The 16,284-nt window shown below is 38.5% G+C and overlaps 1 protein-coding gene across 50 annotated transcripts in view; it reads right to left on the bottom strand.

The window, feature by feature from the left end:
* Phf21a (PHD finger protein 21A) overlaps positions 1-16,284 on the bottom strand; it is a 182,265-nt gene that overhangs the window by 130,415 nt on the left and 35,566 nt on the right. For 29 of the 50 annotated variants that reach the window (XM_076570078.1, XM_076570070.1, XM_076570082.1 and 26 more), the window contains 3 exons: positions 13,971-14,111; positions 6,378-6,410; positions 4,053-4,118 (listed from right to left, as the gene is read on the bottom strand). In XM_076570078.1, coding sequence (XP_076426193.1) covers positions 4,053-4,118; positions 6,378-6,410; positions 13,971-14,111 — 240 coding nt within the window. Of the gene's footprint in view, positions 1-4,052; positions 4,140-6,377; positions 6,411-13,970; positions 14,112-16,284 lie in introns of all 50 variants that reach the window. The other 21 variants (XM_076570059.1, XM_076570052.1, XM_076570048.1 and 18 more) reach the window with 1 other exon arrangement.

Raw genomic sequence — 16,284 nt, 5'->3', positions numbered from 1 at the left:
TTGCCTGTCAGATATAAATGGAGGGGGAAGTGCAGAATGAGAATGAATCCTGTTAAGGAAATGAATAACTGCTTCCACACGTTAGCCTCACTATGGTTCAAAATAGTTGAATTCTCTGATTAGAGTGGATCATCTATCATGAAGAGAATGTCACACAGTTTTCAAACGCTAACTATTCCAGGGACAGACCAAAAATGCTGTCAAAAAAATTTTTTTAAACAATGTTTTTTTTTCCCCCTATCTTAAAATGAAACAGATGTATTATGGAGATTTTTTTAAAACACACACGCAGGAGAATAAGGGGGAAAAAACAACTATGCTGGGGATGCTATGAATGTGTTGCTCTGGCTGATTGATTGATTGATTGATTGATAAACAAAATGCTGATTGGCCAGTAGCCAGGCAGGAAGTACAGGCGGGACCAGCAAGATAGAGAATTCTGGGAACAGGAAGGCTGAGTCAGGAGTCGCCAGCCAGACACAGAGGAAGCGAGATGTAAAAGCCATGTGGCAACTCATAGATTAATAGAATTGGGTTAATTTATGATGTAAGAGCTAGTCAACAGTTAGCCTGAGCTAATGGCCAAGCAATTTTAATTAATATGAGCTTCTGAGTGATTATTTTATAAGTGGGCTGCGGAACTGCGGGGGCCTGAGTGGGACTGGAGTGGGACTGGAGAAAATTCCAGCTACACAACTATATGTAAAATCACCACCTCCCAACATTTTCTACTGATACTGCATTCATATACATTTGTATTCCAACACACATGTAATGTACATTAAGTCATAAATGACTCTTAGCAGAGGCTATTCTATATCACTAAACCACGATTTTAATTGGCTACATAGCATACAATTTATTTAGCCAACTGAATCTAGGAATGCTTTGAGTTAACTGTCAGAGACAAATTGAATCCCTGTAGGTGAAGCTGCCTTCTAAACCCACCCTAAAATTTCTATTCAGGAATCTCGAGCTACAGTTTGAAAGCACTAGAAATTTCCAAACAAGCATTCAAGGAAATTCATTGGGTTTTAGCCACAGAGGATGCTCACCGAAGACTGTATTTTCCCAAACAAAGCACTATCAAAGACTGAAGTTGTATTTATAAATAAGAACCTAGCCGGGCGGTGGTGGCGCACGCCTTTAATCCCAGCACTCGGGAGGCAGAGCCAGGCGGATCGCTGTGAGTTCGAGGCCAGCCTGGGCTACCAAGTGAGCTCCAGGAAAGGCGCAAAACTACGCAGAGAAACCCTGTCTCGAAAAACCAAAAAAAAAAAAAAAAAAAAAAAAAAAAAGAACCTAGTAAGTCTACTCTAAGAATTGATGACTATCCGCAATGTTATATTTCTTTAATAAAGAAAAATAAGAAAATGTTTATATTTTACTTGTACAATTAACTTTACAAATAAATATATAAGAATGTATCGAGACCTGGGCAGTGGTGCACACCTTTAATACCAGCACTCGGGAGGCAGAGTCAGGTGGATTTCTGTGAGTTCAAGGCCATCCTGGTCTATAGAGTGAGTTCTGGGGCTACACAGAAAAACTGTCTTAAAAAAAAAAAAAAAAAAAAAAAAAACAACCAAGGATTAAGTCTTTAACTGTAACTATGACATTATTCTTCAGACTTTTCTGTATTTAACTTTTTTTCACAACAAAAACATAATGTTAAGCTAAACTATTAGTCAGATGAGTAAGGTAACTCAGATTTTAGCTACTAAAGTGAAAAGAAAAGTTTTGCCAAGGTCTAAGTAGTCTTGGACAAAGCAAAACAGGTAGCATCAGAAATTCGTTTCAAAATCAAATGCTTTTAGATTTCAGTCTGATGAACAACACCAAGATTTCCTGCTGGAATGCTGAGGAAGAGTCAGGGCTCACATTGGACAGCTCTTCCTTCTTTAAACACTGTCCTGTCCTAGTCTATCAAGAAGGCTATGTTATAGTTTAAGCAAATACAAAATCTGAAAGACTGCATTTCAGCTTAAGGTCTTTCTGATGTTTCTGTCAGTGATGACTAGACAACTGTAATTCTCTAAGTGAGGTCAGTCAAGAATAAGAAGTTAAAGAATAAACCAAACTGAGGTGGTTTGAATAAGAATGGCCTCTATAGGTTCATATACTTGGATGCTTAGTCAGCAGGGAGTGGAACTCGTGGAAAGGATTAGAAGGATATGGAGGTGTAGCCTTGTTGGTGGAAGTGTGTCACTGGGGGCAGGCTTTGAGGCTTCAAAAGCCCATCAGGCCCAGTCTCTTCCCCCCTCCCTCTTCCTTCCCTCCTTCCCTCTATTTCTCTGCTGCACCCCCCTACCCCACCACCCCCACTCCCCCCCACCCCCTCCATCTTCCCATATCCCATGCTCTGCCTGTGAATCTGATGTACCTCTTGGCTACTATTCAAGCACCATGCTCCCTGCCATGATGAGAATGGATTAACTCTGAAACTGTAAGCAAACTCCAATTAAATGTTTTCCTTTGGAAGAGTTGCCTCAGTAGTCAGGCAGTGGTGGTGCATGCCTTTAATCCCAGGACTCAAGGAGGATTAAGGCAGATCTGTGAGTTTGAGGCCAGCCTGGTCTACAGAGTAAGTTCCACGACAGCCAGTGCTACACAGAGAAACCCTGTCTTGAAACCCCGCCCCCTCCCAAAAAAAGTTGCCTTGGTCATAGTGTCTCTTCACAGCAACAGAACAGTGACTAAGACACAAACCTTCACACTAGTTGTCACAAACAAAATTTTCAAATAAATGTAATTTTTTCTTTGATTGCCCTATTTCCCTGAAATGCAGCCTTGAGTTCTTTTAGCTTTGTAAAAGCATTTCCCATCCCCATTCCACTAATCATTTTCAACTCCTCTCTGCTAGAATACGTGAAACTTTCAGCAAAAGTGACTCACTCATTGGCATCTTGTCAAAGGAACCCTGTAACTATCAGAAGGCTCAGAACTAAACAGAGCTCTAAAGGCAGACACTGTCACCAACATACTTCACTTTAGAGAACCCAGTCACACACTAACAAGTCCTGTTTACATTTTCTCTTACAAGTTTTTCTCTTCCTCTGCAGCCCATCACCTCCCAGTTTTACTCTGGCTCCTCCTAATCTAAAACACTGTCTGTGGAGGGGCAAGATTGGAAAGCACCAAAGAAAGAGGAATCAAAAACAGTGGTTCACCCAGCTTAGAAGATTAACTATCTGTGGTTCTCAAAGTTTATTTCTCCCTTCAATGAAATGAAAAACATGATCAGAGTCTGCAGGAAAAAAGTTTTTGTTGCTATTATTTAGACAACAGCATAAACTCAGTTACTGAAGACCATTTTGACAAAACTCTTCAGTAAGATTTCACTAGCACTCAACTGTCAACTGGCTCACAGCTATTTACTCATTACTCCAGAACAGAAACTGCTCTTTTAACCAGAGGGAGAAGAGTGAGCAAAGAAGAAAAGGGGATGATTCATAGATTACCACAGGCTGTACCGAGAGCACCAGCGACGGTCACACTCCACCTGGTGGCAGGTAAAGTGGAAGCTGGTCCTTGTACAAAACACAAGATGGCCTTTCTTGCCCTACATAGAGTGACTCCAACAAATTCCACCAAAGACTTTTCAAATAGTAGGTCAGCATCCGATGAACATCAGCATAAAAGTCTGACAACATTGACAACAGGAGACCTACATGGAGAGCCACCTAATAAGGTAAATGTTAGCTCAAATCTTTGAACAGTTAAGAAGACGACACAGCCCAGGACTCCACATCACACCCACTCCCATTTTCTTTGCCCCTTCCCCTAGGGGTAAATTACAGTGTAATTAACACGTTAACGGCAGCCTGCCACATTGCTTTTAGGTATCTGCCAGTAGCATATACTCATGGGATACTCTAGAGACTGATTTCAACCAAAAATAAAAATAGATAAACAGCTCAAGCAAAATTAAACTGAGTCTGGCTGCCCACACTTATTTTCACACATGAAGAAAAACAGCAGTTCTCTTAGAAGCTTCAAGCACACATATCTTTAGAACACAATGTTAAAAATATGTCCCCGCCTTCCCCTACCTGTTTCTCACTCAAAGCTGTGATTTTGGCTTGGAGTTCATGAAGCTGTTTCTTTAAGTCAGCATTCTGATTGGAAAGAAAAAATATCTGTGAGAAAGATATTCATTTGTTAACATAATAGTATCAGGAAGATTATGCATATACTGCATTACAAGTGCTGAAGCAACCTTTAGCTATCAAATTTTCCATGCATTAAATTATAAGCATAACATCGACCCCTAAAACAGAATGGAGCAGCTTCCTCATAACTGTTTTAAATTACAGGAAGTTTTTTACAATCTCATCTTGCACTCTAATAGTACCTTTCTCCTAAAATATTGTTATTCTTTATGGAAAGTATCAGTTGACAGAAAACCTAAAGCTCCACTAATCAGACAAAAACAGGAAAATGGAGGTTAAAGGACGCCACCCCGCTGCTTAGCGGCATTATCAACAAAGATAAGAGGCTTTTCTCTACTTGTCCTCTCTCTTATTTAGTAAAATACATTTGTTATTTTAGCCTAGATTTGGAAAGCTGTCAGCACTGTAACTGCCTTAACAGCACATCATTCAAATCAACACGCTGAAATTCCAGGAATCGAAAAGCAGTACTATTTGAGATGAAATGCACTGAGCATGTCTGCCTTTTGCGGGGGTGGGGGGTAGGGAGGTGGGGGAATAGGATATTAAAGTTTTCAAGTGTTTAACATAGCAGGAAAGCTGAATGTCACCCCAGCGAGAGACTCACTTGTCTCACACATACTTCCTCATTTCCCTGCCTGGTCTGTCGGGGTTGGGGCACACACTCTTTCTGTGCTCAGCTTAACTCATTTGGGATTGTTCAGGTGTATTTAACATAAGGCTTCTCTAAAGGCACCTAAACTGTTGTCCAGTAAGTTATTGGCCCTCAGATTTTCCAGGGTCATGAAAATTTTAAGAATTTACTGTTATATGATCATGAATTATCAGAACTGCTGGCTTCTGAAACTACTTCAGTTATTGACAATATAGATCACCATATTAAATATAAAGGACCTAGCAATCTGTTGCCACTTGGTTCACTAAATTCAGTTTAAATTGTGAACACACTAAATAAACATTAAAAAAGGCATGTTTCTGATGGAAGGCAGATGTGGCCACAAAGGCTACTTCTCAGAGTCAATTATTAATACAACAGTCAGACCACTGAGTCGAGATGAATATTATACCCGACTTAAAAAGAAAAAATTAATCTGCCTTAGTACTACTCTTCAAGAATTTATTTTACTTTATAGAGAGTCATGTATGACCCACTGTCTAATGGATGCCAAGAAGACACTACCTGAATAATATCAATCACCGGAGGGCAAGGTAACTTTGGAGAAAGAATTCTCTATAGAAGAGAATAAAATTTCCAAGTCAAAACTCCTATAAAAATTAAATTTAACATTTTATGAACTATTATATTATATAAGATACCTCTAAACTCTTTTTAAGGGTTCTTTTAAATGTAGAAATTTCAAAACCAGGTATGGGGACACATACCTATAATCTCAGCACTTGAGAATTAAAAGCAGGAGGAATAGGAAGCCAAATGTCATCTTTAGCTACATATGAAATTTGGGGCTATCCTGGAACATGAGATCTTGTCCCAAAACAAAAAAACAAAACAAAATGTAAATTTCAAACTTTTTATAAATTATTCTAAAATTTTTACTGTGAATGTAGTAAATCTGATATTCAGGTGTCCTATATATAAACTCCACACAATTAAAAATGGTTTGGGGGCATTTTGTAAGTTTTGAGACTTTAAAAGCCTGCTTAATTCTGAATATGTGAATCTAAGCCATATATGGGGACACAAGCATGTAATCCCAGCATTTGAGAGCTCAAGGGAGGAGGATTGAGAGCCTGAAGCCAGCCAGGTAGAGTGTCAACAGTTGTTTGCCTGGCTGTCCTAGAACTTGCTCTGTAGACCAGGCTGGCCTCAAACTCAATGCACTTCCTCGCCTCCCAAGTGCTGGGATTAAAAGCGTGCACACACATACACCCCACTCTCTTCAAAAGTAGTTTTTTAAAGAAAGAAATTTAAGCTATATGAAGCCTGTTAAACCTTTTTTTTTTTTTTAACAAATATTCATTGCAATTAACAAAAAAGGAAAATAACAGTAACAAAGTTGAAATGATAGCAATTTTATACAACTGGATTTTTTTAAACCTATAAAACATAAATATCAACATGCAAATATATGTGATGTTTGGGATGAAACTTTTAAATTTAACTAACATTTGCATTTTACCAGTTTATTGTCATTTTCAATTGATTTTACATTTAAAAATTAAGTTAATAACAACAGAAATTTTTACCTGTGGATCCTGCTTCATTTGAGCAACCAGTTTCTAGTAATAAAGAGAGAAAAAGAACTGTCAGTTTCACATCTTAACTCCTATGGCTACCTAGGTTTGGGGGGACACACATGCACGCAAACATGCACGCACAAAAATAAAAATAAATCAGTAACACCATCAAAATAGACCAAAAATTTTGGTGAGGTCTGTAAAAGACTATTGAAGCACTCTTTGTACAGAATAAAGAATCAACTATCCCTTTATTTTTGAAATAAAAAAGTACCTGATTTGTCAGTGTGGAGGAGGATAGTGACTTCTGCAATTTAAATAAGCAGGATGTACAGGCCGGGCAGAGTGGCGCACGCCTTTACTCCCAGCAAACAGGAGGCAGAGGCAGGCAGATCTCTGTGTGCTCGAGGCCAACCTGGTCTATATAGTGTGTTCCAGACAGCCACAGCTACATAGTGAGTCCCTATCTTAAAACAAACAAACAAAACAAATAAGTAGGATGCTCCAAAGGCCAAATACCCCTTTAAACTACTGTCACCATCTGGATACCGAGACAAGCAGGGCTGTTTGTCTACAGCAAGGTAAAGGTCTGGCAGGCCTATTGGTTTGTACCTCACAGCAGAAGGAGCCTCGTGCCAAGTGACCTTGTGCTGTCAGCTCTCAATCACCTGTAACTGCAGGCCCAGAGATGGGTCCCTTCTTCTGGCCTCTGTAGGCTTCAGGCACACATATGGTGCAAATATACATGCAGACAAAACACTCATACACATCAAATAACAAATAGATATCATCTGATCTAACCCAACTGGTAAAAAAAAAAAAAAAAAAAAAAAAAACAAGAGTAACAATAGCTGTGGACAGAGAGATTTAAACAATAAAGGAATATGAGAAGGCTGCCTCCTAAAACCCAGGATTGGGTACCTAGGATTAGCTCTTTTCCAACGGAATCTTCATATAATAATAGAAAGAGTTGTCACACTCTTTGGGTGACAAGGCACTTTTAAAATGTTGTTATAAAAAATATAAAATATACAATACACTCATCTACTTTATTAAACAGAAACCAAGCTCTTATAGTTAGAGGAGTGATAATATGATAATATACAATACTATATAACAATATGACTTGCAAAAAGCCTCAAACCACAATGTTATAATGAGTCCTTACGCCTTTTAGATTTTTTAGTCTAGTTCTTTCTTCTTTCTTTTTTTTTTCCTGAGGGTTTCTCTTTATGTAGTCCTGGCTGTCGTGGAACTAGCTCTGTAGACCAGACTGGCCGTGAGTTCACAGAGATCCACCAGCCTCTGCCTCCCAAGTGCTGCGATTAAAGGCATGTGCCACCACCACCTGGCCTAGTTCTTTTTTGTTATTGTTGTTTTGTTTTGTTTGTTTTTCGAGACAGGGTTTCTCTGTGTAGTTTTGCGTCTTTCCTGGAACTCACTTTGTAGACCAGGCTGGCCTCGAACTCACAGAGATCCGCCTGGCTCTGCCTCCTGAGTGCTGGAATTAAGTGTGCGCCACCACCGCCTGGCTCTTTTTTTTTTTTTTTCCAGAGCTGAGGGTCGAACCCAGGGCCTTGTGCTTGCTAGTCAAGCACTCTACCACTGAGCTAAATCCCCAACCCCCCTTTTTTTAATTAAATATTTTATTTAAAATTTTATGTTTAATTAAATATTTTATTTAAAATATTTATGTGTATTACATATTGTTATTTTATTTAAATATTTAACATTAACTATGTTGTTTATTGATATATAATAATTAGATACCTATTGTTTTAAATAGTTCACTTGTGTATGTGCCCTGTGTCATGGTGCACATGTGGAAGTAAGAGGATCACTTTCAGATGTTCGTTCTCTCTCTCCACCATGTGGGTCCCAGGAATTAACATCAGGTCTTTGGGCTTGGTAGCAGGGCCCTCTATCCATTTAGCTTCTTGTCGACCCCTGTAATTCTTAATTGTCAAGCAATCCGCTAACAAATCCTGCTAGTATTGTGCCACTTTCTAAAAGCAATGAACACCAACTCAGCCTTGCTGCTTCCGATGCTATGTAATAAACACACTGGACTAATTTTAAGATGAGTGACCCGGTTGCAATAGCCCAAGAAATGCTTGGTGAATGATATGACATGTATTCTAACTGGACAAAAGTCTTTCTTCCTGGTACTAAAATGCATTCTGGATAGCTGAGGCCATCAAATACACAAAGTGTACATGATGAAATTCTGCTTCATGTCTGACGAAACTACCTCTTGAGTAGACGCATCGAAATCTGTGCAGTAATGCATTGTCTATAAGCTCAATGGAATGGAATGTCTCCATCCTTACAAATCTTGCCACACTTCCATTTTAGAAGCTGATCTGGGCTCGGGAGATGGCTGAGTGGGCAAAGGTTATTTCCACCCAAGACTCAAAACCTTAGCTCTATTCCTAGAAACTACCTGGTGGAGCAGAGAACCTATTCCACAGAGTTGCCTTCTGACATCTATGTGTGTGCTGTGACACACAACCTCACACACACATAAAATAAAAAATAAAGTCTGAGTGTCCTTCTTGATTTGCTTACTGCAGAACTGGCTATTATCTGTAAAGTTATTTTTGAGGCTGAAAGAGTTTTTTTTTTTTTCCATAACATTGGATTTTTTTTATTGCTATCTATTTATTTAATGTATATAAGTTTTTGCTTGCATGTAAGTATGTGTACGATATTCTGCTTCATGTTTGCACCACATACAGGCCTGTCACCCTCAGATGGCAGAGGTAGGTGTCAGACCCCCTGGAACTAGAGTCACAGATGGCTGTGAGCCACCATTCGGGTGCTGGGAACCAAACCTGGGTTCCCCAAAAGTGACTAGTGTTCTTAACCTCTAAGCAACTGGTGTAGCCCATGGCACTAGAATTTAAAAACTGACTAGTAAGATCTACCTCTCCAGAAAATAAATAAATCAGCTTTTCTATGTACATGTAGTTAAACCACATTTACACAAACAAGACGAGATGAGGAACTCACTAGGCCATCCATACCCCAGATGACATTCAACTGGAATTACATCATCAAAGTCCTTTTCCATTGAATGCCTGATACCATTTTCCATGATCTATATTGTATCAAAGATAAGAAAACAACAGCCAAGCAGCCAGATCCAGACCACCACCTGCTTCCTAAATAAAGTCTTAGGAAACCGAGCCACACCCATTTGTTCACAGCAGAGGAGTGACACAGATATGAATGGCCTGCAGTTTAAATACTTCACCATCCGGCCCTTTACCGAGAAAGTTTGTTAACTTCTGCTTGTTTTATACTCGTCACCATCCCATATGGAGTTGATACTCTGAAACAGACTCCTACACACACACACACACACACACACACACACACACACACACACACACACACAATTAAATGTGTAGGTGACCCCCCCCCCCCAAAAAAAATGGCCACCATCACTTAAGTATTTATTGACCATAAACTATGTACTCATGGGTGCTTCTGCCTACACATGCAAAAACATAAAGAAACGAGACTCCCAACAAAGCAACACTGGGCAACTTCTTAAAACAGATTTTACCTTAAAAGCTTAACTTTTACCTAATTTCCTTTCCTAAACAGAAATGCCTCAAAGGTGTTTTTTGCTTTAATATTTAGTTAGAAGTCCATTCTTGCTTTGGCTTCCCCCTAGCACCCAAGACCCATGCTCTGGTATCATTTCTGGCCATCCTGAACATATCCTGTTCAAGAACTACAAGCATCATCAGCATACAGCCAATCAGAACTGGACCAGTTTTCAGAATAAAGACTATCATTTGGATTTATTGATACTTTTTTTTTTTTTCAAAAATAGGAAGATGGGGGGGTACTAAGAAGACAGCTCAGTCAATAAAGTGCTTCATTCATAAATCCTGAGTCTGGATCCCCGACACAAACAAAAAAAGGCCAGGTGTGCGGAGGTACATCTGTAACTCTAGGGTTGAGACAGACAGGGGGATCCTGGAATCTCACTGGTCAGCCAGTCCAGCCAATCAGTGAGCTTCAGGTTCTGGGTGAGACCCTGTCTCAAAAGAAAAGTTGGATAGTGATAAAAAAAGATATCAATATCCACCTTTACCCTGTGTGGGTACACACGCGCGTGCGCGCACGCACACACACACACACACACACACACACACACACACACTTGCACACTCGCACACACACACAAATAATTTAAAACACATTAATTGGTATGCAAATCACACAAATAGAATGTATAATAATTAAAGATGAAAACAGGATTATAATTTGGGGGCTGAAGGGATGACTTAGCTTTAATGCAGAGGACCCAGGTCTATTTCCCAGCACCCACAGCAGGTGGCTCACAACTGCCTATCACCCTAGTTTCATGGAATCTGACACTGTCTTCTGACCTAGTAGAGCACTGCACGCACAAGGTGCATAGAACATATACTCAGACACACACACACACACACACATATACATAAAGTAAAAAATATTTAACTAAATATCTAATTTAAAAGGCTATAATTTTTTTGGGTTGGGCTTTTGTTTGTTTGTTTGTTTTTTTGTTTTTGTTTTTGTTTTTTGGAGACAGGGTTTCTTCTGTGTAGTTTTGGTGCCTGTTCTGGATCTTGCTCTGTAGCCCAGGCTGGCCTTGAACTCACAGAAATCCACCTGGCTCTGTCTCCCGAGCGCTGGGATTAAAGGTGTACACCATCACCGCCCAGCAAGAGGCTATAATTTTATACTTAAAACAAATAGTTAAATATATAAACAAATTGACAGCTTATATTCAGGGTGTTTAAAATAACTAGAAGAATACATATCCCTTGAGTCAACAAGTATAACTTATTATTTTATTTTATTTGGTTTTTCTAGACAGGGTTTCTCTGTTTAACAGCTCTGGCTGTCCTGGAACTCACTCTGTAGACCAGGCTGGCCTCAAACTCACAGAGATCCACTTGCCTCTGCCTCCTGAGTGCTAGGATTAAAGGCGTGAGCCATCACTGCCCAGCTATATGATTATTATTATTTAGAATGTGTATGAGGGAGAAATAGAAAGCACACATGTGAACTCACATGTGGAGGTCAAAGAACAATTTTCAGGGCTCAGTTCTGCTTCTACTATGTAGATACCAGGGATCAAACTCATATTATAAAGCTTGGCAGTAAGCACCTTTTCCTACTAAGCCACCTTGCTGACCCTAATTATAAATCTTTAATTAGACTTTAAAACATTATCATGAAGACTAAATTTTTCAAAGTTGTTATGTTTATGTAAGTGATATATCTGATTTCAAATTATGAAATAAGATAATACTTAAAACGTTCAATTTAAGGGCTGGGGAGATGGCTCAGAGGTCCTGAGTTCAATTCCCAGCAACCACATGGTGACTCACAACCATCTATAATGAGATCTGGTGCCCTCTTCTGGAATGCAGGCAAACAGGCAGACAGAACACTATATACATATTTTTTTTAAAAAAATCTTTTTTTAAAAAAGTTCAATTTATAGATAATTCTTTCAAGAAATATTAATTTGAGACATGTGTCTTATGATGAAAAATTAAAAGAATGTAAACTGCATTCTAAAATTTCTTAAGAGAAAAAATTCTAAAATCACATATACCACCATAAAATTATCTTTGATTCACACAGATTTCAAATTGTTACCATATTCCCAAAATCTACTAGTGACATCAGCTCCAAACAATTATGAATTTAAGGTTTGTTACTTGCCACTGACCTGAGATGGGTTCAATATTCCTCTATGTTAAAATATTTTCATCCAGGAACTGGGAGATGGCTCAGTGGCTAAGAACCCTGGCTGCTCTCCCAGAGGTCCCAGATTTGATTCCCAGCACTCACATATAACTCTCTGTAACTCCAGTTCCAGGGGATTTGATATTCTCCTCTGGCCTCCACAGACACCAGGCACACATGTGGTACACATACATGCAATACATATAAAAAAATAATTTTAAAAATAATTTTGATCCAAAAAAATGTTGGCTTTATGGATAAATTTTGACTCTCCTCAATAAAGACCAAAAGCAAGGCCAAACCGAACAGGATGCGCATACTGCATACTAAGAGAAGCACACCCTGCAGGGCGACTACCGAGCAAAGACCCACAGGGTCCAAACAGCAGCAGGAACTCCCAAACAAGAGCTCCAAGTGGAAAACAACAACAACCACACACATAGCACGGAACTTTGAGGCTTTCCTGTCAGCTCTAATCCACATTAATTCTAGGGCAATAAGAAAACCCAGTAATTATCCAATGCCCAATGTATATCCCAACAATTTCAGAAATCAATGCTGTATTAGCTCACATAGGAGAAAAACGGAGAAAGTATACCCCCAAACAAACGCTTTTAAAGAGTAATGTATGTGTTGTGGCTCAAACTTGTAGTCCCGACTTAGAAAGCTGAAACAGGAAGACTGACAAGAGTTTGAAAGGAGACCCTAAAACAAAAGTATATTCTAACTGGAAATGCAGCTCAGTGGTAGATCAGTCACTGACATGCACAAAGTCCTGAGTTCAACCCAAAATATCACACACAGAGTAGTTCCCTTTATCCATCATTCCATCCCCACATTCACAAATGTTATATGGTCAAAAGTAGCCAAATCATCATTTCTCACTTTTGAATACCAAAGATTATGCACATGTATGTTTATTTGTACACCTCAAACCAAATGCCCAGCTAATGTCTAAAAAATGAAACAAACAGTGATAGTCTGTTTATACAATAAATGTTAACAATGTAGTTAGTTATTTTTCTGTCTTGATTATAATTATGTTTATGTTTATATATTTCCGTGTCAACATATACAAATTAAAATACATATTGTTAAGCTTATCATACTATAAAAACAACTGTATAATTTATATATACATTTTATAATTATATACTTTAAAGGTTTGTTTACTTTTATGAGGTAAAAATATAAGCAACCATTTAAATATCGATATCAGCAACCAGATTATCTTTATCAAAGACTGGAATTATCAAAAAGGAATAAAAAAAACTTCAATGAGGTACAAAGATGAGTCATAGAGGAGCACATGTATTAGCATGTGTAGTAAGTATATATATACTTGGCTTAAATGCATCTCATCTTTATTACGGTGAAGTAAGGACAGTCGGCACTGGGGAAGCAAAGGCATGTGGACTGACGCAAGTTCAAGGTCAGTGTAGTTTACATGGGGAGTTCCAGACCAACCAAGTCAACCTAGTGAGGCCCTGTCTCAAAAGATCAAAAATAAATTTTAAAATAAAAAAAAAAAAACACACAAGGAAGGTATCACGTGTATAAAAGGCCTTCAAATGGGTCAGAAAAACTGCAAAAAAGCATTGTTTTTTCCAAATACCTTTAGGATATGAAAAAAAATATTTCCAGTCCCTTTTTTTTCTGGAAAAGATGTCAGGAATTTCTTCTTAAAGTTCTCAAAAGCAGTGGGAGTGCGTTTGTGGCGCAGTAACTGCGGGCAAATGCCATGGCCATTGGTTAAGTCTTAGAATGATTGCATAACTTGACCAAAACACAGAGCTGGGTCTGTTTCCTTAGCAACACAGTATACATGGGTAGCCAACACACCTGGTGAACCTGAATTTCCACTTTCAGAGCCTCCTGTAGGGTCTGCAACTCCATCCTCTGCCTTCTCCCCTTTCTTCGGTCTGCTGATTCTACAGTGTCTTCACCTCCCTTTAAAATAACAAGCTCCTCTTGTTGCTGCAGCTGTAGAGATCATAGAATGTTTGGGATCATCAATTGAGAAAATTTTTGTCAAAATAATTAAATTAGAAATCTTTTATTTTGTAACACGAAGTATCCCCAAAGGACTTTTAAAAAAACAGTTCAGTACCAAAACTTCCTGGGTTTTCTTTTGAGCATTCCTCTACAGAACATTTCAAATAACTAAGAAAAGAAAGACAACAAATACCCACTGTGTACTCAGCACTGAGGGCAGGGGGCTGAAAGACCACTTCCACCTAGATGAGAACTAGCAGAGGAGACTGTCATCATCCACAACACTCAGACACAAAACATGGTCGGTCAAGCATTTTCAAATCAGAGTGGACTGGAGAGTTCCCAGTCTCCTGGGGGGCTAAGTTAAAGGACCGTGGGGGAAGGTATTTTAACTTGATTGCACTTTTACTCTATCTAGAAACAGGTCCTAAAACAAAGGGAAAGCCTTGAGTGACTTACGCGTTTCAATTAACAACTTACTATTTAATCCAAATACAATGCACTGCAACACTGCAGTCACCCCAGGAACTGGAGGGACCCACCTTCATGGGTAGATTTTGAGATGGTCTAACCCAGGAACTGGAGGGACCCACCTTCATGGGTAGGTTCTGAGATGGTCTAACACTGGCACATGTTTCTTTCTAGCTTTGCAGTGACTACTGTCTCCTTTTCAAACTTGACAGTGCATCTCTCTGACCATATGCGTAACTGTATGTAAAGATGTCATCTGGATTTATGATTGTAAATGGGACACCTAGTCTCACCTTCCTGTCCTACACCATCACTACTGCAGCTTAACTAAATGGCTAATTTTTCTTTTAACCTTTTTTTCTTTTCTTAAATGTGGTCATAATTTGGGGTATTCTATCAAATCAAATGTATTTTTTTGTCTGAATAAATTTAAACTTTATTAAAAACCTCTTTTCTTCCTTATACCTATAAAAGCTGTAGCTAGCGCTGCTTTTTGGCACTGAGGCACTTGTTCCTGACAACAATATGACGAGAATCATGACCACCAGGCTCTCTAGCAACCATTTATCCACTGACAGTCCTCATCAGCCTGAGTCTCTCAAAGTCTGTTGTCAAACTGAATCCACAGACCTATGATGAAATCATTAACTATAAAATATATTCTTAGGAGTTCTAGTTTCCATTATATTTACGTAATCTCTCTGGGCTTAAAACATCAATGGCAATCTCTCCTCTAGGGTTTATACACTATGTTATATAAAATCAGAATATTCTAACCTAAAAAAGATTAAATTCTCAAAGTACAAAATTCTTTCAAAGTTACATCTCTAGAAGATTTACTTTGCCAAACTTAAATTTGTACAGGCAGGAGATTCAGGGGAAATAATTTTTAAAAGGAGACATATCATGAATTTCAGCCACTTACTGTCCTAAAAACTGTTTGGAATTATAATAAATACCAGAATCATTAGTAACTCATGTAGAGCAAGACTTCTTTTTGTCATTTACACTTTCTCGATTTGCAATTGCTAATTTGAAAACTATACCAGCTACTTCAATTTTAAATGATAAAATAATCTCCCTTCTCAAACTCTTAATTTAAACATGACAGTTCTGTTTTACAGGGTTTCACTGTGTAGCCCAGACTTGCCCTAAACTTCCTGTAGATACCAGCCTGGCCTTGAACTCACAATCCTCCTACCTTGGCCTCCTAAGTGCAGGGACTATAAATGTAATCTACCACACTCAGTTTATATTACAACTCTTTAAAAACACATGGTGTTAATTTTTGCAAAGTTCTATCAGAAAAGATTCCCTACAATTCTTTTTACATTAAAGATGGCCCCACTACAAAAGCATGTTCAAAATCAGAAAGGCCTATTTCACTGCACCACTGGTAACACATCACACCACAGCTCAGCTGAACTCAAATTCTTAAAACAAGCAGATCACAGACACAGAGAACTTACAATACCCACCACAAAAGGTTAACATTGTTTATACAATCAAGGCTTTCACACACTAACAAAAATTCTCACAAGAAATAAGAATGACCAATAAAAATTGTGAATTCAGTTAAAGTCATGTGAGTGAAAATACCTTTACGAAACTCATCCTAACATGAATATATACTCACAATTTTAATGACTGACCAACGACTATAAAAACACCAGTCTGTACTAATGACAGA

Source organism: Peromyscus maniculatus, chromosome 4, assembly GCF_049852395.1.
Source record: "Peromyscus maniculatus bairdii isolate BWxNUB_F1_BW_parent chromosome 4, HU_Pman_BW_mat_3.1, whole genome shotgun sequence".
Classification (NCBI taxonomy): domain Eukaryota; kingdom Metazoa; phylum Chordata; class Mammalia; order Rodentia; family Cricetidae; genus Peromyscus; species Peromyscus maniculatus.
This window is presented reverse-complemented; position numbering and strand designations above follow the sequence as displayed.